The sequence below is a fragment of the Pelophylax lessonae genome, assembly GCF_965119305.1.
Source record: "Pelophylax lessonae genome assembly, chromosome: 6".
Lineage (NCBI taxonomy): Eukaryota > Metazoa > Chordata > Amphibia > Anura > Ranidae > Pelophylax > Pelophylax lessonae.
Genome location: NC_138773.1, coordinates 230,548,555 through 230,574,103, shown reverse-complemented (window position 1 = coordinate 230,574,103; position 25,549 = coordinate 230,548,555). Strand labels below are relative to the sequence as shown.

At 47.8% G+C, this 25,549-nt stretch overlaps 1 protein-coding gene across 3 annotated transcripts in view; it reads left to right on the top strand.

The window, feature by feature from the left end:
• HDAC4 (histone deacetylase 4) overlaps positions 1-25,549 on the top strand; it is a 666,648-nt gene that overhangs the window by 150,511 nt on the left and 490,588 nt on the right. For all 3 annotated transcript variants that reach the window (XM_082260868.1, XM_082260870.1, XM_082260869.1), the window contains one exon: positions 19,384-19,557. In XM_082260868.1, coding sequence (XP_082116994.1) covers positions 19,536-19,557 — 22 coding nt within the window. In that variant the 5' untranslated portion in view covers positions 19,384-19,535. The remainder of the gene's footprint in view (positions 1-19,383; positions 19,558-25,549) is intronic.

Here is a 25,549-nt window from a genome sequence, read left to right as displayed (position 1 = left end):
TTTGGTTGCCAGGCTTTCCAGAGCTGCTGCAATTGCGGCCAGCAACTGTGATCCAGACTGTCCGGGATTCACCCAGAGTGGGTCTAAGGGTTAATTCACAGCCTGGAACTCTATATTTAAAGTTACCAAAAAAACAGAATACTGTCGCTTTAAAAGCGCCGATCGCGGTTCCCACCACCGATCGCAGCGGTCTGCAGAGTTCCCCCTTTAAAATACACGATCAGCAGAGTGTACAAGGATATGCCCGCAAAGACCCCAGTACTGTACCACCGCCAGAGAAAACCCTCCTGATCGTCCTCAGCACATGTAGAAGAGAGACAGGAAATTACCTCGGCCAGCAGCAGGAAGCAGAAGCACAGGAAGTGATCGTGCCTGGATGCAAAAGGTCACTGCTTAGTGCAGTACAGAGGACCACACAAAAATGGTTGCCAATACATTACAATAGGAAGCTCAGGGAAAATGGCTGCCCCATGCAAATCAATGGGAAAAAACTGTACATTGCCCACACTTAAGATGGCAGTGCCCACGGCAAACCATGCGGCCAGGGACCAACACAATGAGGCCGACAGGATCCACAGCAAGACCCAGCAATCCACAAGGTACGATGCTACCCTCTTAGGGCAACAGGCGCCCCTAGTCACTTAGCCCCCGCATGGAGGGAGACGGGCACAAAGGCCGGGTACCGGGCAGGCCAGGGGGTTCTTTTAGGAGGTACAGGTCCTAATCATCCCCAGGAGAGGGCCCACATCCCACCAGGGGCATCACATTTATTCACCATACCAATGTCCTGGGTGGGCTTTGCTCCGGGCAGACCTCCTCCCGCCTGAAGTGGGGGTGCTGCCAGCCGAGGGGTACGCTGCGACTCAGGGTTTTCCAGGTTGTCGCTTCCCAGTAAGGCATCCGCTCGCAGGCTCGCCCCTATCCGGAAAGGGGCACCGTCGTTATAGTGCGGGGCTATAACCTGCTCATGTTTGTTGGCCAGGCTGGGGGGATTATAAGGATCTAGACTATCCAGCGCGAAGCATTGCTTGTAGATCACCAGGAGAATCCCTGTGAAATTAACTAGAAAGTGAGTAAAGAGAAATAAAATATTCTGAAAAGAATAAAAAAGCCGAGACCGGAGTCCCAGCAGGAAGACTCCTTCTCTAGGCAGAAACAAACTGGTTTGCTGAGCTGAGTGTGGGGGTGGGTTATGCCTGCGGGAACAGCCCCATGGGCATGTACATGTACAATTTTGTACTGCCTAGACTACTCCTGCTGGGGGCAGCATAACCCATTCAGCTGATTAAGATCAGGCTGCGTCTGTCGATGGACGATAGAGAAATAAAATTTTTGGTGAGATACTTTCAATAGGAAATCACAGCTAAAGGGATGCAGGCCCAGCAGCTTTCCTCATTAGAGCCCTGAAGGTGCACAGCTGACTGATATTTATGAAACCACTCCCATTAGACTCACTTTCCCACATGGGTACACACAGGGATTTCTTCAGAATAACAAAGTGGGAATCTGCAACAAAGTTTGTTAAAATCCTTGTAACATACACAGATCACCCAGAGGGGAATGTGTTTTTCCCAAGAAAAGTGGAGTTACGCTTTGTAGGTACTTTTTTGTGGTTCTTATGGATGCAGCGCATGCAGGTTTGGATAATGGAGCAACTTGCGTCTAAGGTTACATGTCTGCCTTCCCTTAAGAGACTCCCAAACTTCCAAAACTTTCCTAGTGCACTTTTTACTGCAACGTGTTTTGTATGGTGACTGGTCTTCTCCTGCTGGGCTGTTTTCACCTTCCAAACATTTTGTTGAGCAATAGCCTGTAAAGGAGGTATCAAGAGGTGGTTCATTTTCCATTGTGGATCCTGCCATTTTTTGCCTAAATGAAACCCTGGCTGTTCCTGTTGAGGACATCCCAGTGTTAAAGGACCCAGTGGAGAAGAGAGTGGAAATCCTTTTTATCCTTATTCTCCCTGAGAAGCCCTGCCTTGAAACCTGTGATTGTGGTTATTTCCATTATGCCAATCTTGGAGGTGTGGATCAAGGATATGACTTATGCACCTGGAGTAGATCCTAACTGATCTTTCAGTTCAAATACAGTTGGTTCCATGCCGGTTTCCTTACATTACTGTGTTGATAGACTTGTGGATATTTTACATCTCAATCAGAATGAACATACTATACTGTCTGTACAAATATGAATGGTTCTGTGAACCTGGTCATCTATTGGCATGTTTTCTGTTTTACTGGGTAGATGTTTAGGCCTCATCTGATGCCAGTTTTGGACACACAGGTTTTCAGGTGGTTCTTTGAGCTGCAACCAGCTCCCAGTTTATCCGTGTGAGCATTGTTTGTGGTGTTGCCCTCTCCTCCGTTGCTTTGCGACATCCCAGCTGTCTCAGATTTCCTTCTGATCCTGTGTCCCTTAAACAAAGAAACATGATTTGTTAAACCTACTGTAAAATTATTTTCTTCATTAAAACAGACTTCCACCCTTCCCATCCACTTTCTCCCATTCCCCTAATGCCCCCTTCCTCTCACACATTTGTATTTTTTCATTCCTTATTTAAAGTACTTTATTCAGGGAAACCAGCTCCACCCTTTCTTGTTTTTCACCTAGACGAAAATAATGTTGCAGTTGCCTGCAGGGTCCTGGGATACCCACATCACACACCCCAATGTACTGCATCATCGTGGGGGTTGGCTGTCTCTTAATTAGTTTTTACAGTTGCCTCTCTGGTGACATGCAGCAACGCATGCACATCATCACAGGGCTGGCTACAATAGCCTGCAAGAGTCAGCTGGCCTCATCATGTCCGAAGATAGTACCGTTGGACTGGGTGTGCTGCAGCTGACTTCTTAAAGGGATTGTAAAGGCAGTTTTTTTTTTTTTTTTTTTTAATCTTCATGCATTCTATGCAATAAGATTAAAAAAAACCTTCTGTGTGCAGCAGCCCCCCGAATACTTACCTGAGCCCATCTTTATCTAGCGATGGTACAGGAGTTTCTCAGCAGCCGGGAATCCTCTACTCATTGGATGAGACAGCAGCGCTGCACAATTGGCTCCCACTGCTGTCAATCAGCCAATCTGGGGAGAGAGGGAGCGGGGACATGGCGCGGCTCTGTGTCTGAATGGACACAGGGAGCTTTGGCTCGGTGCCCCCATTGCAAGCTGCTTGCTGTGGGGGCACTCAACAGGAGGGAGTGGCCAGGAGCAGAGAAAGGGGACCTGAGCCCATATCCTGATCCTGTCTTGACTGTGTCATAGCCATCACAGGATCGCAACGCCGATAGCAGGCGCCCATTCTGAGGGACGTTCCTGTATGTCCTTTCAGAACGACGAAAGGCCCACCCGGCTGTTTTTGTGCAGTGGCCAGGTGGAAAGAAGTTAATTGCAGCCTTTAGTCTGTTGGGCTATGTCTCTACTAATTTGCACATCTAGACTTCGCAGTATTTGTCCACTCTTCTTTGCAGAACTGTTCAAGTTCAGTTAAAGTAGCTCTAAAGGCACAAGGTTTTTTGCCTTCATGCATTCTATACATGGAGACCCCCAGGCCCCCCTTTTACTTACCTGAGCCACCTCAGGATCCAGCAACATGCAGGAGAGCCCTGCCTCTCCAGGGACTCGCACTCATAATAGGCTTTTGAGGCAGCGAATGCCATTGGCTCCCGCTGCTGTCAATCACAGCCAGTGAGCCAATCGGGAAACGGATGGGCGGATCAAAACTGCGGCTCCGTGCGTAAATGGACACACAAAGCTGTGGGTCAGGAGCGCACCTGCTTGGTGGAAGTAGCCAGGAGCGCCGGTGAGGGACCTGAGAAAAGGATGTTCCTGGCTGCTCTATGCAAAACTACTACACAGAGCAGGTAAGTATAACCTGTTTGTTATTTTAACCAAAAAAAAAAAAGGCTTTAGTATCACTTTAAATTTGATGGTTACCGTTTGTAGACTGCAGTCTTCAAGTCCTTTTTAATGGGGTTTAGGTCTGGGCTCTGACTAAGCCATGAAAGGACATTCACCTTTTTTTCCCCTTCAACCACTATGTGGTAATTTTTAGCTTTATGCTTTGAGTCCTTCTCTTGTTGGAAGGTAAACCTTCTTCCCATTGACAACGTTCTGGCAGAGGGCAGCAGAATTTCCTTAAGAATTTGATGGTATTTTGCCCCATTAATTTTTCTAGTATCCTGACAAGTGCCCTAGTCCCTGCTGCAGAGAAACACCACTGTTTCAGGTGTTCAGATGAGACTAAAATTGAATTATTTGGCCTCAACACCGAAACAAGTCTGGAGGAAATCCAATGCAGCACACTATCCAAAAAACACCATTACTACGGTAAAGTATGGGAGGTGGTAATATCCTAATGTGGTGGTGTTTCTCTGCAGTAGGGACTGGAGCACTTGTCGGGATAGAAGAAAGAAAGATGCGGCAAAATGCCATCAAACGCTTGAACATCTGCTGCCCTCTGCCAGAAAGTTGTCAATGGGAAGAAGGTTTTTTAAATTAAAGCAAACATTACTGTAGTTCAACAAAATACTGACCTAAGCGAGGGTGATTCTTTTTCACACTCTGACATGTTGGTTTTTATCTTTAATTGTATGTTATAAATTGCACTAGTAAATACAGCTTTATATAACACAAATTGTGTCTGTCTTCATTTCAGGCTGCAAAGCAAAATGTAATTATTATTTGGAGGGGGGTGGGTCTTTTCTACACCCACTGTAGGTATAAACAACACCACCTGTTTAACAGAGAAGTAGGGCCATTTATCTGTGGTTCCCTGAGAGGCCAAAGCCTGCTGTCAGCTGATGTCACTGTGCCATGTCACATTGTTCAGTAAACTTTCTGTGGGATTATGCTATCATTTTCCAAATTGTAATAAATTTTGTTTGCACTTCAGAGTCCAGCTTGTGACTTGTACATAAGGTTCCTTTGCCTTGTTACTGCTCTGTGACTTGTACATAAGGTTCCTTTGCCTTATTACTGCTCAACACTGGTAGATGAGTATTACACTAGTTCTGCAGTGCTGCTTGTCTGTTGCTGTAAAATACTTTTCTCTTACGTCCTCCAACAGTCACCACCACTTCATAATCTTCACTAATGGGGTATTGACCTTTGCTCCGTAGGAGTAGCTAGGCAACAAGATTTGTTAATATAAAAGCTTTTAGCATATCACACCCCTAGGGGGCGGTCCCCTCAGTCAATACCTCCCTGCTTCCTGCATTCTCAACTCAGTTTCTAATAGGGATGCACCGAAATGAAATTTTTGGCCGAAGCCGAATAATAATGAAATGCTTGGCCGAAGGCCGAAGACTGAACGCGGTGTTTCGCATTTTTCCATTTATTTTGCCAATTTTTAGGGGGCACGCTGATGGGCACATTTTATGTTAGGGGGCACGCTGATGGGCAAAACAAAACATTTAAAAAAAAAAATGGGATTCAGTGCACACTGCAGCCTTGTACCATAGGGTTAATGTTAGTGACACTGTAGGGATTGGGAAGGATGCTGGGAATGGAAATCAGGAAGCATGCAGGCAGCCTTGTAAATTTTAATTGCAGATACAGGGCACTGGGCAGGTCAGGGTTAATATAACATCAATTACTCAGTGACAGTCAGTCAGTGTCAGTGTGGACTCGATCAGATTATACAGTGACAGACAGTCTCTCATAGTGGTGGTAGTAGGAGGCTGGAGGTGGACTAGTAGGAGCCTGGAAAGGAGCACAGCCGCATACTTACATTACTCACTCGTGCACTGCAGCCCGCCCCACACATTCAGTGAGTCTTACTCTCCTCCCTAGTTTTTTCAATGGCACATTCAGGAAGCCAATCACGCCGTGAGTAGCGGCACAGCGGAACCAATCAGATGTGCAGGCACGCGTGATTGGTTCGCTGTGCAGCTAATCACGGCGTGATTGGCTCCCCGAATGTGCCATTGAAAAAACTAGGGAGGAGAGTAAGACTCACTGAATGTGTGGGGCGGGCTGCAGTGCACGAGTGAGTAATTTATGTATGCTCACCGCTGAAGTGTCCTGGCTTCCCCTGCCTAACACGGAAGTCTGAGTCCTCCTGTCCTCCTCCGAGTCCCTTCCCCCTGCCTATGTAAATATCGTGACCTCGGCGATATGAATATCGCCTACGGCCACAGAACGATAGTCGATATCACGATATCATATCGACTATCGTTCAGCCCTATTGTTCGGCACAAATTTATTCGGCCTTTTTACTTATTCGGCCGAACAGCGAAAGTGCTTTTTTTGCTATTTTCGGCCGAATAATGTTCGGTTGCCGAACATTCGGTGCATCCCTAGTTTCTAATGCCTAGCTTAGGAGTAGCTTGGCTGATACTGTGCTGGGGCTCTCAGTCTCAGCTTTCTATTCTCTTTTTTGATTTTATTTGAGTATTTTTCTCTTTCTTTTACTAGCTGTTATTTTTCTCAGCATTTAATTTAGTTTCTTCGGATGAAGATGATCGTGCGGAGCTGGGTCTCGGACTGGCCACCCTGGTTCCCAGGGCTCAGGGCCAGGGGTTCCCCAGCCTGCCATCGAGGATTCAGTCAGGTTTCCCTGGCATATTGAACGACCCATCCCTGTTCGCTGCAGGGAGGCTGCCTGTGAGGTGGCTACCTCACTGGACGCCATTTGCGGTTTCGCACCGCAGTTCCACTGCGTCCTGGCCGCAACACTCCCTGTCCTCAGTACAGCGGTTTGGTCGCTAGAGAAGGCTCCCCACGCCATCCGGACTTGTACATTTCTATGTGGGGACCTGTCTGTTTGGGTGTCAGTCTGTGACTGTGTGACCCTGCATGTCTGTATATGTGCTGAGCTCCCTGTCAGATTCCTGTGTGGAATAGCTGCCTTTTCTGTGGGCTGCGGGGGGGGGGGGCTCTCCCGATCTGCTATGTGTGCTGTGTGGGCAGACTGGGGTTAGACATGCTGTGCAGTGGCCGCTATTGCGGTCCGCCATTTTTTTGAGGCAAACTTGTGGTGTCCGGCCCTAAGTGAGTAGGGCGCGGTGTTTTGGCGCCAAACGCCGCCATTTTGATGGCGATCGATGTACAACCACATGTTTGCGCCATTTTGTAATTGCCCAAAAATTGCCTCAGCCGGGCGGCCATGTTTGTGTAGCCTGCATAGGCTTTATAGGGCGGTCAGTCATTACATCACTTCCTTTTGCTCTGGGACAGCGATCAGTGGCAGCAGCCTGTGTGGCCTCTCCAGGTTTTTACTTTTCCTTGTCCTGTATTTCCCTGCTCAGTGTTCTTATCCCTGTGGGGTCGATCTATGCAGTAGTGTGCGGTGGGCTACGCTCGCCGCTGTCTTAAGGGGACAGTACTCCTTTTTCCAATTGTTGCTGGGGCATGGATTCTCAGGATTGCAAGTTTCCTCCCACCTTGGTGGGGGGCCAAGGGGCTGCTGCATCCCCCGAGGGGGCTGATCTGGCTGCTATTGTGGCGAACTTGGCTTCTCCGGTGCAAATGCTAATGGCTGACTGATCCGCAAAACGGCCCAGATTGTCTATTTCCTCTGATTCAGAGGGCGATGGGGCTGCTATGGCTGGAGTGCCCTTCTCAGGGTCTCGTTCATCTCTGGACCTTGGGGGGTCTGAGGGGGAGGCTGAGGTAGAAGGGGTTGATAATTCTCCCCCTGGCTCGCCTGAAGAGCTTGCACTCATGGATGAGTTGGTTGCTTCTATCAAGGAAACACTGCATTTGCAGGATGAACCATGTCCCCTGCCTTGCTGTCCTCTTATGGGACACAAAGGAAGCGCAAAACAGCGCAGGTTTTTCCCTGCCCTGCGGAATTTCAGCGCGCTGTTGATGATCAATGGCACAATTTAAAGAAGCCATTTACTGTTCCAAGTAAGTTCAAGCTGCGTTATACATTTACGCCCACCACTGATGAGCGTTGGTGTGTGCCGCCTCAGGTGGATCATGCGGTGGCGATTTTGAATAAATGTACCGCGATTCCTGCTGAGGATACCCCGGTGTTCCGGGACCCTACGGACAGGAGATTGGAGTCTCTTGCCCGTCATGCTTATACGGTTGCCGGTTCTATGCTGAAGCCTATTTTTGCTTCCATTTTGGCAGCCCAGGCTATTGCGGATTGGACGCAGGTGCTCAGGCGCACCCTGGTGGCTGACTCTGCTCCGCCGACAACGTTGGCTATGGTAGATCAAATTCATCAGGGTGTCATGTATTTGTGTGATGCGGACTTGGATTTAGTCCCTTTTGGCTGCACGCCTCTAGTGTGGCGGTTTTGCACCGTCGCCTGATCTGGCTGAAATGCTGGTCGGGTTGACCAATCATCTCGCAAGACTTTAGCTAATTTGCCCTATGTGGGATCTCGCCTTTTTGGCGAGTCTTTGGATACGCTGATAAAGGGGATCTCCGGGGGTAAGAGTTCTCTCTTACCCCAATCTCACAAGAATAAGTTTGTTCGCGGTAAGAAGAATACCTCGTTTAGGCCCTCTCAGGGGTCCTTTCGTGCCTTTCGGTCGCAATACAAGGGCAAGCCTTTCAAGGGCCAAGGCTCCCAGAAGAAGCCGTGGGCAGGTAAGCAGAAGTCCGGCCAGTCCGGGTCCGCTGCCCACGCCAATTCGGCCTGAAGGGGCGCCCTCACTCGGTTCCTGGGGTGGGGGGACGTTTGCTCGGTTTTCTTCAACCCTGGCTGGCCCGCATTCGGGACAGGTGGGTTCAGGAAATCGCTCGATCTGGCTACAAGATCGAGTTTCTCTCTCGGCCGGCGAGCAGATTTTTTCCCTCAAATCTTCAGCTGTCTCCGGAGCGTTTGCAGGATCTGCACCTGGCCGTGCGGGATCTGCGGGCCCAGGGAGTGGTGGTTCCGGTGCCTCATCGGGACAGATTTCACTGTGCCCAGAAAGGAGGGCAAAGTGCGTCCGATTCTGGACTTGAAAGCTCTGAACCGCTTTGTGCGGGTTCGCAAGTTCCGCATGGAATCCCTGCGCTCAGTGGTGGCTGCCCTGGTTCCGGGGGAATTCATGGCCTCCATCGATCTGAAGGATGCGTACCTACACATCCCCATTTTCGAGGATCACCAGAGGTACCTTTGATTCGCCATTGCGGAGGATCATTACCAATTTGTGGCGTTACCCTTTGGTCTCGCTTCGGCTCCGCGGGTTTTCACCAAGGTGCTTGCGCCGGTTCTTGCTTTGTTGAGAGCCCGGGGCATCTCTGTCTTGGGGTATCTAGACGATATCTTGATTCGGTCTGCGACCAGTCAGGGCCTGGTGAACGACCTGTCCATCACGATGCACACTCTGCAGGAGTTCGGTTGGACGATCAATCTTCCAAAGTCGACGCTGTGTCCGTCGGTTCGTCTTCCCTACCTGGGGATGATCCTGGACTCTGTTCAAGCGAAGGTCTTCCTACTGGAAGACAAGCTCCGGACACTTCAGGACGAAGTCAGGTCCCTCAGGGACACTCAGTGCTCGTCTATCCGGACGTGTATGAGGTGTCTGGGATTGAGGGTCTCGGCTTTCGAGGCGATTCCCTTCGCCCAGTTTCACACACGGGATCTTCAGGCGGAGATCCTGTCCAAGTGGGACGGGCGTCCGCAATCTCTGGATCTGCGGATTTCGTTGAGCCGCCTCACCTGAAGGGGTCTTTTGTGGTGGCTCCAGTCCCCGGCGGTGTCGGGGGGCAAGTCCTTTCGTCCTTTGTCATGGACGGTGATCACCACGGATGCCAGCCTGTCAGGCTGGGGTGGTGTTCTGGGCGTTCTGTCCGCCCAGGGAACTTGGTCGGGGGAGGAATACTCCCTTCCGATTAACATTCTGGAATTGCGAGCAATAAATCTCTGCCTTCTGCGTTGGACGGACAGGCTTCAGGGCCGTCCGGTTCGGGTGCAGACGGACAATGCCACAGTGGTGGCCTACATCAACCACCAAGGGGGCACCAGGAGTGCCCGAGCGGCTCAGGAAGTAGCCGACATTCTGTCTTGGGCCGAGACGCACGTCCCGGCGATAACGGCAGTTCACATTCCGGGAGTGGAGAACTGGCAGGCGGATTATCTGAGTCGCCAGGCCCTGGACCAGGGAGAATGGTCCCTTCACCCGGATGTCTTTCAGATGTTGTGCGCGAAGTGGGGTTCCCCAGATGTGGACCTGTTCGCGTCTCGTCTAAACAACAAGGTGGAAAGGTTCGTAGCAAGGACGCGCGATCCTCGGGCAGACGCCTCGGACGCGTTAGTGGCGCCCTGGCATCAGTATCGTCTGATGTATGCCTTTCCACCGATTCAGCTGCTGTCCAGGCTCCTTCGCAGGTTGGCCTCGGAACCGCACACGGTGATTCTGGTGGCGCCAGACTGGCCTCGCCGGTCTTGGTATGCAGACCTCGTGAATCTGGCGGTCGTCGCTCCGTGGCGTCTACCTCTTCGAGAAGATCTCCTGTCTCAAGGACCGATATTCCATCCTGCGTTACAGTCGCTGGCTTTAACGGCCTGGCTGTTAAAAGCCAGGTCCTGAAGGATAGGGGTCTCTCCCCTGAGGTCATTCCCACTTTGATCAAGGCTAGGAAGGCCTCTTTGGGGAAGATTTACTACCCTAATTGGAAGGCGTATTTTGCCTGGTGTGAGTCCAGGGGGTACTCCCCTCGCTCATACTCGGTATCGAGAGTGTTGGCCTTCCTTCAAACGGGCGTGGACCAGCGTTTGGCGTTGGCCACGATTAAGGGTCAGATTTCTGCGCTGGCCGTTCTTTTTCAACGCCCTGTGGCGTCTAATTCTTATGTTAGCACCTTTGTTCAAGGGGTGCGGCACTTGGCCCCTCCTCGGAGGGATCCTTTACCTCCATGGGACTTGAACCTTGTTCTGTCCGTGTTACAGCATGCTCCCTTTGAGAAGATCTCGTTGTCTCTGTTGTCACATAGTTACATAGTTACATAGTTAGTGAGGCTGAAAAAAGACACAAGTCCATCCAGTTCAACCTATGATGTGTGTGTGTGTTTGCTTTTAACCGTACATTGTATACCCCTGTATGTTGTGGTCTTTAAGGTGTCCATCCAATAATTTTTTGAAACTATCAATGCTCCCCGCTGATACGACTGCTTGCGGAAGAGAATTCCACATCCTTACCGCTCTTACAGTGAAGAACCCCTTACGCACTTTAAGGTTAAACCGCCTTTCCTCAAGTTTTAGTGAGTGGCCACGTGCCTTATTGTATCTCCTTTCTCTGAATAGTTTGTTCCTTATGCTAGGGTCGCCAGTACAGTATTTGTACATTGATATCATATCCCCCCTCAATCGTCTCTTCTCCAGAGAGAATAGGTTCAGTGCTTGTAGTCTTTCTTCATAGCTGATGTCCTCCATTCCCCTAATTATTTTTGTTGCCCTTCTCTGGACTTTCTCCAGTTCCAGCACATCCTACCTGAGGACCGGTGCCCAGAACTGGACAGCATACTCCAGATGTGGCCGGACCAGAGTCTTGTAGAGTGGAAGAATAATCTCTTTATTTCTGGAGTGAATCCCCTTTTTTATACAACCCAGTATTCTGTTGGCTTTGCTTGCAGCGGCTTGGCATTGCATGCCACTTCCAAGCCTGTTGTCTACCAGTACCCCCAGGTCCCTTTCCATCCTAGACTCACCCAGAGGTTCCCCCCCTAGTGAGTAGCTTGCTTTCTGGTTTCTGGCCCCCAAGTGCATTACTTTACATTTTTCTACATTAAATCTCATCTGCCATGTAGTTGCCCACCCCGTTATTTTGTTCAGGTCTGCTTGCAAGATTTCCACATCCTGCATAGAAGATATTGGCATGCCTAATTTAGTATCATCTGCAAATACTGAGATTGTACTAGATATCCCCTCCTCTAGATCATTTATGAATAAATTAAACAGGATTGGTCCCAGGACAGAACCCTGGGGGACCCCACTTTCCACACCCGCCCAATCACAGTACTCCCCATTAATCACCACCCTCTGGACTCTCCCCTGGAGCCAGTTCTCTATCCAGGTACTCACCTTATGGTCCATACCTATCTTCCTTAGTTTGTACAGTAAGCGTTTGTGGGGAAGGTTGCCTTTTTGGTAGCAATCACTTCGGCTCGCAGGGTGTTGGAGCTGGCGGCCTTGTCCTGCAGCTCTCCCTACTTGGTGATTCACTTGGATAAGGTGGTCTTACGACCTAACCCTTCTTTTCTTCCGAAGAGGATCTCGGAATTTCACCTCAATGAGGATATTGTCTTGCCTTCGCTTTGCGCGAAGCCTAAGCATCCAAAGGAGGTGGCTTTGCATTCCTTGGATGTGGTTCGGGCGATCAGGGATTACCTGTCATCGACGAAATCCTTTCGCAAGACGGATTCTCTATTTGTCCTTCCAGAGGGTCCTCGGAAGGGCATGGCGGCGTCGGCTGCGACCATCGCCAAGTGGATCAGACAGACCATTGTGCAAGCCTATGCTTTGAAGGGGAAGGTTCCTCCTTTCCCTGTGAAGGCGCACTCTACCAGGTCTCTGAGTACGTCTTGGGCCTATCGTCATCAGGCTTCTGTGGCCCAGGTGTGTAAGGTGGCGACTTGGTCATCCGTTCACACCTTCTCAAAATTTTACAAAGTGGATGTTCAGGCATCGGCAGATGCTTCCTTTGGCCGTAAAGTTCTTTCTGCGGCAGTGTCTTAGGGTCCCTTGTTTGGGTCCTTGGCTGTTGGGGTGTTTTTACCCCTAGGTTACTTGTTCTTTCCTGGGTTGTTGCTCCTGTTGAGCACGTTTTTTCCTGTTGCCCAGTTGGTTCTCTTACTTTGGTAAGGTTCCTTTCTCTGATGTGGGTACTGCGTTGCTTTAGGCGCGGCTGCGTTTTTCCCACCCCTCATGTCTACACTGCTCTGGGACGTCCCCATTAGTGAAGATTATGAAGTGGCGGCGACTGTCGGAGGACGTAAGAGAAAACGGAATTTTTGTAAAATCTTACCATAAAATTCCTTTCTCTGAGTCCTCCGACAGTCGCCGCCCCCGCCCCTCTTTTGGGGTTTGTTTATGTACTCTACTGCTATGCTACTCAAACTGAGTTGAGAATGCAGGAAGCAGGGAGGTATTGACTGAGGGGACCGCCCCCTAGGGGTGTGATATGCTAAAAGCTTTTATATTAACAAATCTTGTTGCCTAGCTACTCCTACGGAGCAAAGGTCAATACCCCATTAGTGAAGATTATGAAGTGGCGGCGACTGTCGGAGGACTCAGAGAAAGGAATTTTACAGTAAGATTTTACAAAAATTCAGTTTTTCTCTCTCATTCATTTACGGACACGGCTCCTGATCTTCATAACCATTGGGTTATACTGCCCCCTACAGGTGTAGGACACTAGGCAGAAAAATAATCTTGCTGCGCCTATGGGCAGTCCCAGGGAATATACTATCTCTCTCTGCTATAGGTACTCCATTTTTTCTGCCTAATTTGGAGTAAGGACCTAGTTCCTTGCTGGGATCTCTGGTCCTGGCAACATATTTTTTCTTTTTTAGATGGAATTTATTTTTCCCCTGTTTTTATTTTTTTTCCTGTGAGATCTACAATCAACTGCTGGTCGGGGCGATGGGTTGGATAATCTAGATCCAGTGGTCACCCCATTCTGGCCAGCGAGTGCGTGCAGACTTCAGCTCCACGCTAGGCTGGCCGCGACATAGCTTACCGGGCAGGGGCTGTCTTTTTGAGTTCTAAGCCTCACCAGGTCGCATACAACCGGGTCTCAGCCCGAGTCGCAGCGTTCCTCCTGGCCCGACAGCCAACCCATTTTGATTGCAAGGAGGTTCTGTGTGAAGTGGTGCCTGCCTTGTCGCTGGTATTGTGAGTAGCTGGTCCCCCCTCTCCCCCTGGAGGGTTTTGGGGTGGACGTGGGCCCCTCCTTGGGAAGGTTGGGTCAGTTAAGCTGGGGTTATATGCGTTGTGTCTGGTCCCCCTCCTGGGGAGGGGGCAGGGCACTATACTGGCGATTAAGGGGAGGGTGCTGCCGGTGACAGAACGATCGGCTGTACAGGGGGGATTATACCTTCCAGGGCCCCTTGTCCTGCCTGAGCCTGTCCTTGAGGCCTAGGGATCCCTCCTGAGCCTGGTTTTGCTTTGTGGTACTGCCATTTTGTGGTAGCCTGTGTGCTCTATGCACAGCGGCCATGACAGTGGAGCCCTGTGGGCAGCGTTTTCGGTGGTGGGAGCTCCTTCTTATCTCTTGGTGCTGACTTCTGGATCTTTTTACTTCCTAATCGCCGCGCGTGGAGTGCAGATTATCCTGGTGGCTGCAGGTGCCCATTTCTGCTGGATGGTGAGTCTGGTGGGGTCCTCTCCCTCTTTGCTTAGGATCGTTTAGTGCTTTGTGCCTGGCGACTGGGTGGAGCTGCCAGCCCCTTGGGGGTTGTCCCTTTGCAGTGTTACACTTTTTGTAGGGTCCCTCTGGTGACTCATGGAGTCTTTGGAGCACATCTCCCCACCTGATCACCTCTCTTAGGCTGCGGGGCCCTCTTGTTCTCAACCATCCATCAATGCACTGATGGTGATCCTGGATTCCTGTGTGTGGAGGTGGCTTTTAGGCGACGGGCTAGCAATTCTCCTTCTCCTGCCTCATCTGTCTCATTAGATCCTGAATATGATTCGGGTGCCACGGACGTGGGTCTCCCTCCTGGGTCTGGGACCACGCGCCCAGAATCCTCGGATAGTGAGAATGATTCCTCCACATCTGCAACCGCGAACAAAAATGCACTGGTGGAAGAACTGATTGTATCTGTGCGTGAGATCTTGAAGATAGAGGACAAAGCTGTGGCAAAGGGGTTTCCCTTTTTGACAGAATTGTCGCCAAAGAGTGGGGACCATCAAAGCGTCCCCTTGGGGTCCCTAAATGCTTTACTAGACGATACCCCTATTATGAGTCCCTTTTTAAGAAGTGGACTGTTTCACCGGTGGAGGACCCAGCGGTTTCCAGGTTGAACAAGGCAACCATGATTCCGGTTGAAGAGTCCCTGGCTTTTAAGGATCCGGCTGACGGGAAGGCAGAGGCTGTGGCCCGCAATATGTTCACTCTGGCTGGTTAAGCACTGAGGCTGGTATTCACCATTGCCCTGGTGTCGCAAGCTCTGACTGAGTGGGCTAGGCTTTTACGCCGTGACCTGGAGGGAGAACAGCTCCCCTCTACCTTTGCTGAGCTGGTGGACTAGCTGGTCCAGGGGCTGCAGTTTCTGTGATGCCTTTTTTGGATGTGGTTCCCCTAGTGGCTCAACTTTCAGTTTCGCCAGTGGTCCTTCGGCGTATCTTTTGGCTTAAATGCCGGTCTGCAGACCAGACTTCTAAAAAGGCCTTGACTTATCTCCCCTTTCAAGGGGATCGCCTGTTTGGAGCTACCCTGGATGAAATCATCCAGGGTTTCACAGGTGGAAAGACTACTTTTCTTTCACAGGCTACTAAGGGCAAGGAACCTCCTCGTAGACGTGGGCCCTCCTCGGCTCATAAGAAGTTTCTTTGTCCCTCAGGGTCGACTGACAAGGGCTCGAAGACTTTCAGGGCCTCCTCTGCAGGATCCAAACGAACCTGGTCTGGCAAGCTGAGAGCGAGCTTCTTCAGACTGGCGGACAAGGCTCCTTCAGCATGAAGGTGTGCCCTCACCCGTATTGGGGGTGGGGGGATGTCTTCGCTGGTTTACAGATCCGTGGACTTCCCTGGTGCAAGACAAGTGGGTACACAAAGTCATTCGGTCCAGCTACAAGATCGAGTTTCGCTCTTGTCCCCTGACCGCTTACAGAGTCTGTTTGGGGCTGTACAAGACCTGTTACTTCCAGGGTGATTGTCCCGGTTTCGACTTCGGAACTTTTTTAGGGTTTTTACTCAAACCTGTTTTCAGTTCCCAGGAAGGAAGGCAAGGTGCGTCCAATCCTGGACCTCAAGGCGCTGCACTGCTTTGTGCAGGTGCACATTGTTCAGGATGGAGTCCATTCGCACGGTGGTGGCATCCCTGCATCACATTCCAATATGTGCCAGTCACAAGCGCTTCCTCCACTTTGCCGTGGGAGAGGAGCATTATCAGTTTGTGGCGTTACCCTTTGGTCCCGTCTCTGCTCCTCAGGTCTTCACAAAAGTGTTAGCCCCAGTGCTAGCACTGTTACACCAATGGGGGATTGCGGTACTAGGCTACTTGGATGACCTCCTCTTGCGAGCGGAGTCTGCTGCTGCTCTGATGGAAAACCTGGAAATCACCGTATGAGCTCTGCGGGAGTTTGGCTGGATTCAGAATTTTCAGACATCTGCTCTGGCTCCGTCCACAAAGCTGATGTATCTGGGTCTGACTTTGGACTTGGCCTCAGCCAGAGTGCGCCTTTCTCTGGACATACTCCAGAAATTGCAGGCTGCAATTCGTCTCCTGCTTTCCAGCAGATTGTTATCCATCCGGACTTGCACGCTGGTGCTGGGCCTGATGGTGTCTACCTTTTGAGGTGGTTCTGTTTGCACAGTTACATGCGAGGTCCCTGCAAAGGGAGATTCTGGCCAAATGGGACAAGACTCCTCGGTCTCTGGACAATCAGATCTGGCTTAGCCGGGGAATGAAGGAGTCCCTGATATTTTGGCCTCGTTCTCCTGGGCTTCGGCTGGGCAAATCCATCCTCCCCTTGTGTTAGACAGTGGTCACCATGGATGCCAGCCTGTCCGGCTGGGGAAGAGTCCTCGGCAAATATTCTGCTCAGGGGCTCTGGACACTGGACGAGTCCAGACTACCGATCATTGTCTTGGATCTCCGTGTGATCAGACTGTGCCTGGACCATTGGACGGGTTGTCTTCAGGGATGGCCAGTGTGCATTCAATCGGACAATGCCACAGGCGAGGCTTATGTCAGTCACAGTGGGGCACTAGTCCTGGTGGCTCTGGAGGTAGCCGGCATTCTAAGGTGGACAGAACAGTTTGTTCCAGCCCTCTCCGCTGTACTCATTCCCGGGGTGGAAAACTGTCAGGCTGATTACCTCAGTCGGCAGGCGTTGGACCAAGGAGAGTGGTCCATTCATTCAGAGGTGTTTCATCAGTTGTGTCTCCGGTGGGGCATCCCCGAGGTGGATCTTTTGGCGTCTTGGCTCAACAGAAAGGTGCAGAGGTTTGTGGCTCGGTCACGGGATCCTCTGGCGGATGCCATGGGCGTGCTGATGACCCCGTGGAGCCAGTTTTGTGTGATTCATGCCTTCTCTTCTCTCCAGCTTCTGCAAAGACTTCTACGCGGGATCAAGGCATAAGGGATTCCGGTCATCTTAGGGGCTCCGGGCTGGTCTCGCCGGGCTTGGTACGCCAATCAGGTGTAGCTGGTCACTGATGTTTCTTGGAAGCCTCCTCTGAGGTAGGATCTGATGTCCCAAGGACCAATCTTCCATCCTGCTTTACAGGTTGCTGGCTTTGACGGCCTGGCTGTTGAACGCCAGGTGCTGATGGATAGAGGTTTGTCGGACTCAGTGATTCCAACGCTGTTAAAAGCTAGGAAATCCACTTCTAGGAAGATCTACCATCGTATGTGGAAGTCCTACATTGCCTGGTGTGAATCTCTTGAGGTTCATCCTCGCTCTTTCTCAGTGGCTCAGATTTTGACCTTCCTTCAACAGGAGTTGAGCAGAAACTGGCCTTGAGTATTCTCAAGGGTCAGGTGTCAGCCTTAGCGGTCTTCTTTCAATGGCCCTTGGCTACATACTCCCTGGTGTGTACTTTTATTCAGGGAGTAAGGGCACTTGGTCCCTCTGGTGCTGTCTCCGTTGCTGCCTTTGGACCTCAATTTGTTGCTCTCAATCCTCTAGATAATCCTTTTGAGAATCTTCGGGAGATTTCCCTGCTTAAGCTGTCCCAGAAGGTTGCCGCCTTGGTGGGTATCACCTCTGCGTGCAGGGTGTCGAATCGGCGGCGTTATCCTGTCGTTAACCTTACTTGGTGGTTCAAGGTGGTTCTTCATCCCTGTCCGTCGTTCCTTCCTAAGGTTGTCTCTTATTTTCATTTGAATGAAGACATTGTGTTGCCTTCCCTTTTTGTTTCAGGCCAAAACATCCCAAGGAAATTGCCTTGGATGTGGTCCGGGCAATTAGGGTGTACCTAATTGCAGCTACGGAGTCTTTTAGGAAGTCTTATTTACTATTTGTGCTCACAGGTGGGCCTCGGAAAGGGTTGTCCGCTTCCTCTGCGACCATTTCAGATGGATCAGATGGTTATCCAGGCCTATTCCATTAGGGATCAGGTTCCTCCTTTCCTGGTTAAGGCGCACTCTACTTGGGCGCTCAGTGCCTCCTGGGCCTTCTGTCATCAGGGGTCAGTGACGCAGGTTTGCAAGGCGGCCACCTGGTCGTCGAAGCACACTTTCACAAAGTTCAATAAAGTGGATGTGTTGGCATCTGTGGATGCTTCCTTTGGCTGCAATATTTGCAGGCTGCTGTTTAGAGGACCTGGTGCTCTTCGAGAGGGTGTATTGTGTTTTCAGCTGAACTCCAGTTGTTTTCATTGCGCTCCTGTTTTCCTGGTTGGGTTTAGTTAGCCTTGAGAATTTGCTTTTCGCTGTTCCCATCCCTTATGTTTAACACTGCTTTGGGATGTCCCAATGGTTAGGAAGATCAGGAGCTGTGTCCGTCAATGAACGAAAGAAAAAATGGTATTTTTGACTAGCCGTAAAATCCATTTCTCTGTTGTTCATTGATGGACACAGCACCGACCCCTCTGTGGAGTTGTAATTCTTCTGACAACTGTAACAAAACTGAGTACCTATAGCAGAGAGAGGGAGTATATCCCCTGGGACTGCCTATAGGCGTAGCCAGACTTTTTTCTTTCCCTGTAGGGAGCAGTATAACCTAGTGATTAAGATCAGGAGCTGTGTCCGTCAATGAACAGCGAACAGCAGAGAAATGGATTTTACGGTAAGTCAAAAATCCAATTTTGTCTGACTATCAAACAAGCAGTGCATAATTATTTGTTTGGATATGAAGCTTTACGTGCCCTCAGATTCTGAATCACTGAACAGAGGGTCTGCTTTTAAATTATTGTTCTGCGGTTTTGTAGTCAAAGCTTCTGAAAAATACTCTTATCCCAAGAATGTCCTTTTGGTGTTTGCTTATTGTCTTTAATGATAAAAAAAAAAAAGAAAACAAAATATATATAACTTGTATGAAAATCACCATCTACATAGACCAAGTCTGTATTTTCTTAGGCTTTTCAATCTAGTCACTGTTTATGCTGACCATTAAATAAAGTGTTAAATTACCAAGTGATCCCTTAGGAAAGCAGTGCTGGTGGGGCATACCAAATCTTCTAGCTCAGCAGGCAGCCTGTTCACAGGAAGATCTGGAACAGATCAGTGTATACTGTACATACAGTGACTGCAGGTTTAGTATAATGGGTGGAGTGGATTGTATAATTCAAGGCAGCCCTTCGTTTTGTAAGTAATCTTCGCTTTTCTACTGCAGGTCTGTACGTTTGGAGATCCTTTTCAGTGGCTTCATGTTGGCGATATTGGATTTCCTTTGCCACAAAGTGGTTCTTTCATGTCCTTTTGCTTAGCAAATTTTCTGGCTGTTGGATCTGGTTGCAATTTCTTGAAGAATCCTCTTGGCCTGACATGAGCTCCCAGACTCACCCAGGTATGATTTTTTTTTTTTTTTTTTTTGTCTGTTTCTAATGTCATGCTGCATTGAATAATTTTGCATTGAGGTGAATGTTTATACTTTGTATGAATGCAACAGTTGCCAAGTTGATCTAAGAAAGTTTTAATATAGCATACAGAACTATCTTCTGTTTCATGAACAAATCTGAATTCATTTGGAATGTCATTTGGTCAAATAAAGAAAAAGAAAAGAAAACCTTGTGTCTGAAGTGCAGCCCTAGTTAGAACAATTGAGCAGATGGCTGAAATAAGCTGAGCAGGTTGAAGTGTATAAGAATATTTGTATTGTTAGTGTTTGTCCTTTTTTTTTTTCCCCTGCTGTTCTTTTCTCACTTATTTCTAGTTACAGTTGTGTTACCCTATTTCTGGATGATTCTCAGTTAAAATACTTACTGGACTATAAGGTGACAAACAAAAAGCATTGTGGCTTCCATTATTACTGCCATAATGATCCTAAATTGCAATGGCTGTCCTGTGACAGTTTCCCACCTCCAGGCTTCTGTTGTGGTTAGTAAATCCATCTGGTGTTGAAAGGGTTTAATGAGGGGTGTTAGCAATTTAGGAAGAGGTCAGCATTTTTAAAAGCTTTAGCTACTATTTTCAGATGGGGAAAGGATTCCATACTGCATTTAATGGCTGACTTTGTGATAATGCCGCTTCTAGCTTCTGTTCACTGCCTGCTTGGTGCCTTTTCATCCTGAGAGCGGTGAAACGAGATCTATTTATAGATGGCAGTGGACTAGCTGTACTGTGTTGTATCTGTCCTGTTTTTTTCATACAGATTTGTTTTATCCCTCCTCTTATGCTAACTGGCAGCTTTAGAGAGGCCTTCTACTTTGCAGATCTCATGTTATTTTGTTGAGAATTTATACATTGACAGCTATAATGGATTTAGCCATAATTTGTGGGTAAGACTAATATTATTTTTAACATGATAATGTCTTTTCTGATAAACTAGGTATTTTGCAGTGCTGTTTGTGAAATTCTTTTCAGTTATTATGTTTTTTGGCTTTGTGACATGTATAATTTATTAAATAGGTTATCTACTTCTTGTTTCTGGCTTTATTTAATGCATGTAATGTGTGGGTCACTGGCAGCTATTTGATAGAGGGAAGATTAATAAAGCTGCAGGAATCATACCAAAAATACCTCCACTGAGGTTTTAGCATGAAATCTGACCATTGTTGAGTTAGAAGATGACTGCATAACCCTGGTGCAATTTTGCAACTTCAGTAGCGTTATGCACCTGTCATATATTTCTGTCTGTTTCTACTCAAAAGTACAAATATTGCTTTTTTTGCAGCCACTCCTCCTGTACAGGTCATAAATTTGTAGGTATGAACATGGAAATAAATCTATTCTTATGTGCAAGCATGGTGTAGCATTACTTGATCCTGTGTGAATTGTTCTGTTAATCTGGTTGATGTGATGGGGGCCATGGGCTCAGACACAAATTTACAGTGAAGTATTGCAAATATCTGTGAAGATTTTCCGAGGAGAGTAAAATCATTATTTGTTGGTTTCATTTTATGTACCCTTCTTTATAATTGGACTGGATTCCTTTAATATGATTATGTCATCATTTGGCATCTGAAATAGTTTGAATTGTTCTTTTTACTTGTTACTAGTTTACTAGTAGTACAGTCTTTTTTTTTTTTTTTTTTGGTTGTTCCAGGAGCTACTTTTATTTTTGGTTGTTTACTTGTATTTACCTATGTCAGGGCACAAGTTAGGCTGTTTTATCTCTGGTCCAGGATCAATATTTATACCAATCAATCAAAAGGTGCTGTCAGAATTGCATGAAAATCTAAAAGCTCTAAATGACAGGTTTACTCACCTCCTGTACCCCAAAGAGGGTCCATTATTAGCCATTAGCCCAAGCAGAAGACAGTCGGCCTCTGTCCTTTATAGCTGGTCACTGAGCTGACATTTCTCTTTTAACTGGAAATTATACAAGTGAATAAAAGTATGGACACCTATACCTTAGAAGTACGTCTGAACTTTAAAAAAATAAGGGTAGAGATTGATTCTTTCAACTGCCTGTTCCTGTCTGGTTCTCTTCAAATTGTGGAAAGTAATGTAACTGGGGTACAGTGTTTTTTTTCTCTAGGGGTGCAAGTGCAAATCCTCATAACTATCATAAAATCAGTAAAATAGCTTTGCTTACTTTGTGTTGTGTGTTGATTTTTGTTTGCTATTGAATAATATATTTTTGAAATTTTATTTAAAATTGGTTTTATTGCTCACTTTTCATAGTTACATGAACTGCCTGATTTGCTGTATTGGAAATTTTTTCTAGACATGTTATAAGAACATCAGTTCATCCCTCACACAGCCACTCAAGGGATATACTTCTACTATGCACCCATCACTTTTCTATTTCATGCAGGTTGTAGGCATTGATTGCAGGCCTAATTATGTTTCTTTTGCCATCGGACACTCAGAAACTCTAGTAATAAAAGTACCTTGTTGAGAGATGCTTTTAATTTCACCCCTTCACTTTTCCCAATCATGGTAGTAACATCACTGTACTAATGGGCTTTCTTGATGAGCTGATGCCACTCGCTTGAGGCAGTGCACTCCTCTTCCTACTTTGGGTTAAGGATTTGCAAAGAAATAATTGTGAATTGTTTCCTCAGGATGTGTATAGACAAGATGTACTTGGCTGGGTGTGTCCTTGAGGTTTGTGCTCGTATTTAAGTAAAATATAATATAATACTGCAATATATATATATATATATATATATATATATATATATATATATATATATATATATATATATATATATATATATAATATATACAGTTCATTGATGGTGATTTTCGGAGTGCAGTTTTTCACATATCCACATACAGGGCAGTCCCCGAGTTACAAATGTCTGACCTTCTTATGACTCAGACTAATGGAAGGAGACAACAGGAAGTGAGAGGAAATCTACCTCTAGGAAGGGAAATTCACTCCTGTAAGAGTTAGAGGTATGCATCTTCACTGGTCTCAAGATTTGATTAAGTTTATCCTGTCAGCGATTCAATTCCACGATGCATCACGATTACTGCCTATGGTTTTCATTTTAAAAAATCCACAGTCAGAAGAACACCGTTTTTTTTTTATTTGCTCTTAAATTAAATAAAGAAAAAAGGAAAAAAAAAAAAAAACACTCCCTGCATGTAGCAAAGTATGAACATGGCAGATAACCGTAAATATTTACAACAGTAAATACTAAGTGGCACAGCCCCCTTTACATTTCACAGCCCATCTGCACATTAAACAGCCCTGCCAGCATACTTTAAAGTGGGAAAGAAAAAATCACTGCCAGCCCCTTAACATGGTTCTTTCCTACTGTCATTGTAAACCAATGCCTCTAAATACCCTATTAGCTCCATTTATTGCCAGTCACGTGACCCCATCCGGCCGCTCTCCTATTTCTCTATCGTCCTTTGGCAGACGCAGCTCTCAATGCTTCTTCACTATTGGGTTATGCGCCATCTACAGGAGTAGACTAGGCAATATATCCCCGGACACACTGTGCTTTCAAATCAGTTTCTTGCTGCCTAGTTAAGGAGTAGGACCTAGGTTTCTCGCTGGGACTCTGGTCTCCGTTTTTTATTTTTAAGAATGTTTATGTTTATTTATGTTTATTTATATTTACTCACTATCATTAGCTAGTGTCAGGGGGATCCTCCTGGTGAACTACAAGCGACAGCCGGGCTGTGGTTTCACACTGGGTAATCTAGATCCTTAGTCTCCCAGCCTGGCCATCGAGCGTGAGCAGGTTGTGGTCTGCCCAGGCCTCGCCACAACGGAGCCCCGGTGGATGGGGAGGAGCCTGCGAGCAGATGCCTTGCCGGGATGCATTGACCTGGAGCGCCCTGAGTTGCAGCGTACCTCTTTTGGCTGGCTGCACCCCTACTCGGGGTGGGAGGTGAGCCGCTTCAGAGCGGAGCCCACCCCGTCCATGGTATGGTGAGTGATGCATCGCCCCCCCCCGTGTCCCTGAAAGCCGTGGGATCTTAATTTGGTGTTATCCGTTCTTCAACTGCCCCCCCCTTTGAAGATATTAGAGAGACATCTCTGCCTTTGTTGTCTCAGAAGGTTGCCTTTTTGGTGGCTATCACTTCTGCTCGCAGAGTGTCTGAGTTGGCGGCTCTGTCTTGCTGTTCACCTTATTTGGTCGTTCATAGGGATCAGGTTGTTCTACGACCTAATCAGTCTTTTCTCCCTAAGGTGGTCTCTGCTTCCACCTCAATGAAGATATTGTTTTGCCTTCGCTCTGTGTTAAGCATGTGCATCCCAAGGAATTTGCTTTGCATTAGATGGATGTGGTTCAGGCGATCAGGGTTTACCTGTCAGCCATGGAGTCTTTTCTAACATCTGATTCCTTGTTTGTCCTTCCTGAGGGATATCGTAAGGGATTGGCTGCATCTGCTGTGACCATGTCAAAATGGTTCAGGCAGACAATTGTTCAGGCCTATTCATTAAGGGGTCAGGTTCCTCCTTTTCCTGTGAGGGCGCATTTTACTTGAGTGCTGAGTGCCTCTTGGGCTTTTTGCCATCAGGCTTCTGTTGCTCAGGTGTGTGAAGCGGCGACTTGATTGTCTGTGCACACTTTTACCAAATTCTACAAGGTTGTTTGGTGGCATCCTCGGATGCTTCCTTGGGCCGCAAGGTTTTGCAGGCTGCTGTTTGACAAAGAGACTTGGTTTTCTCTTTATGGGGTGAATTTTTTGTTTGGGGTAAACTCCTGTGGGTTTGGGCTGAGCTTTTTTGTCGCCCAGTTGGCTAAATTTTTTTAGCCTTGGATGTACGTTAACAGTTGGTTGCGTTTTCCCACCCCTCATGCCTACACTGCTTTAGGACGTCCCAATAGTGAAGGAGCATTGAGAGCTGCGTCTGTCAAAGGACAATAGAAAAAAAATTGGATTTTTGTAAGAACTTACCGTAAAATCCTTTTCCTTGAGCCCTTTGACAGATCCATCTCCTGCCCCTCTAAAATGGGGTTGGTTCGTTGGTTCTGTCGTCTTTTACTGCTTACTACAAAACTGATTTGAGAGCACAGTGTGTCTGGGGTTATGTCATGAGGGACAGCTCCTATAGGCGTGTCTAGTGAAAAGTTTTCACTGCCTAGTCTACTCCTGTAAATGTCGCATAACCCAATAGTGACGAAGCATTGAGAGCTGTGTCTGTCAAAGGACTCAGAGAAAATGATTTTCTGTTAAGTTCTTACAAAAATCAAATTGTTTGTTAATCTGTTGAGTTATGAGAATATTTTATTATACACTAGTATGTTTTTCCATCTGTAAATGTATAGGGCCCTGAATACAAGTAACACTTGTACAGTGTTCAGCCACAGGCTGCCATAGACTTGGACAGGCTGCAATCAACAGGGTTGGATGTTGTATCAGTCTCTGGGTGTACTAAAATGCCAGGAGGGAGACACAGCAACTAGATGCTCTATGTGCAAGGGTCCTTATTCTGAATCCTTACCTTACAAATAAATCTTGAAAATGTTTAAAGTTCGTATTTATTTTTTGTAACGGTTTATTAATTAGATCGGATATATCTAAGCCTCGGTTCACACTAGGGCGACCTGTGAGGCGACCTGGTCGCCTCACAGGTCGCCTCCCATAGGGAAGCTGCGGACCCGTTCTAATAGGAGCGACACAAGTCGCTCCGACCTAGAAAAAGGGTCCGGAGCTTCTTTGGGGCGACCAGGAGGCAACCGCCATAGACTTCAATGTTATGAAGTCCGTGGCGGCCGCTCCGAGGTCGCGGCGCGCTGCTCGCACCGCGATCTCGGAGGTCGCCCCGGGAAGTAGCGTCGCGGTAGTGTGAACCGGCGCTTAAAATGAAACTAAACACACACTGTTTTATATACATTATGCCTTCTCTTTATACGGATGATGGCACTGTATTTTTTTTAATAAAGAAAAATCTAAGTACCTTTTTTCATAATCCTAAAAACATGAAA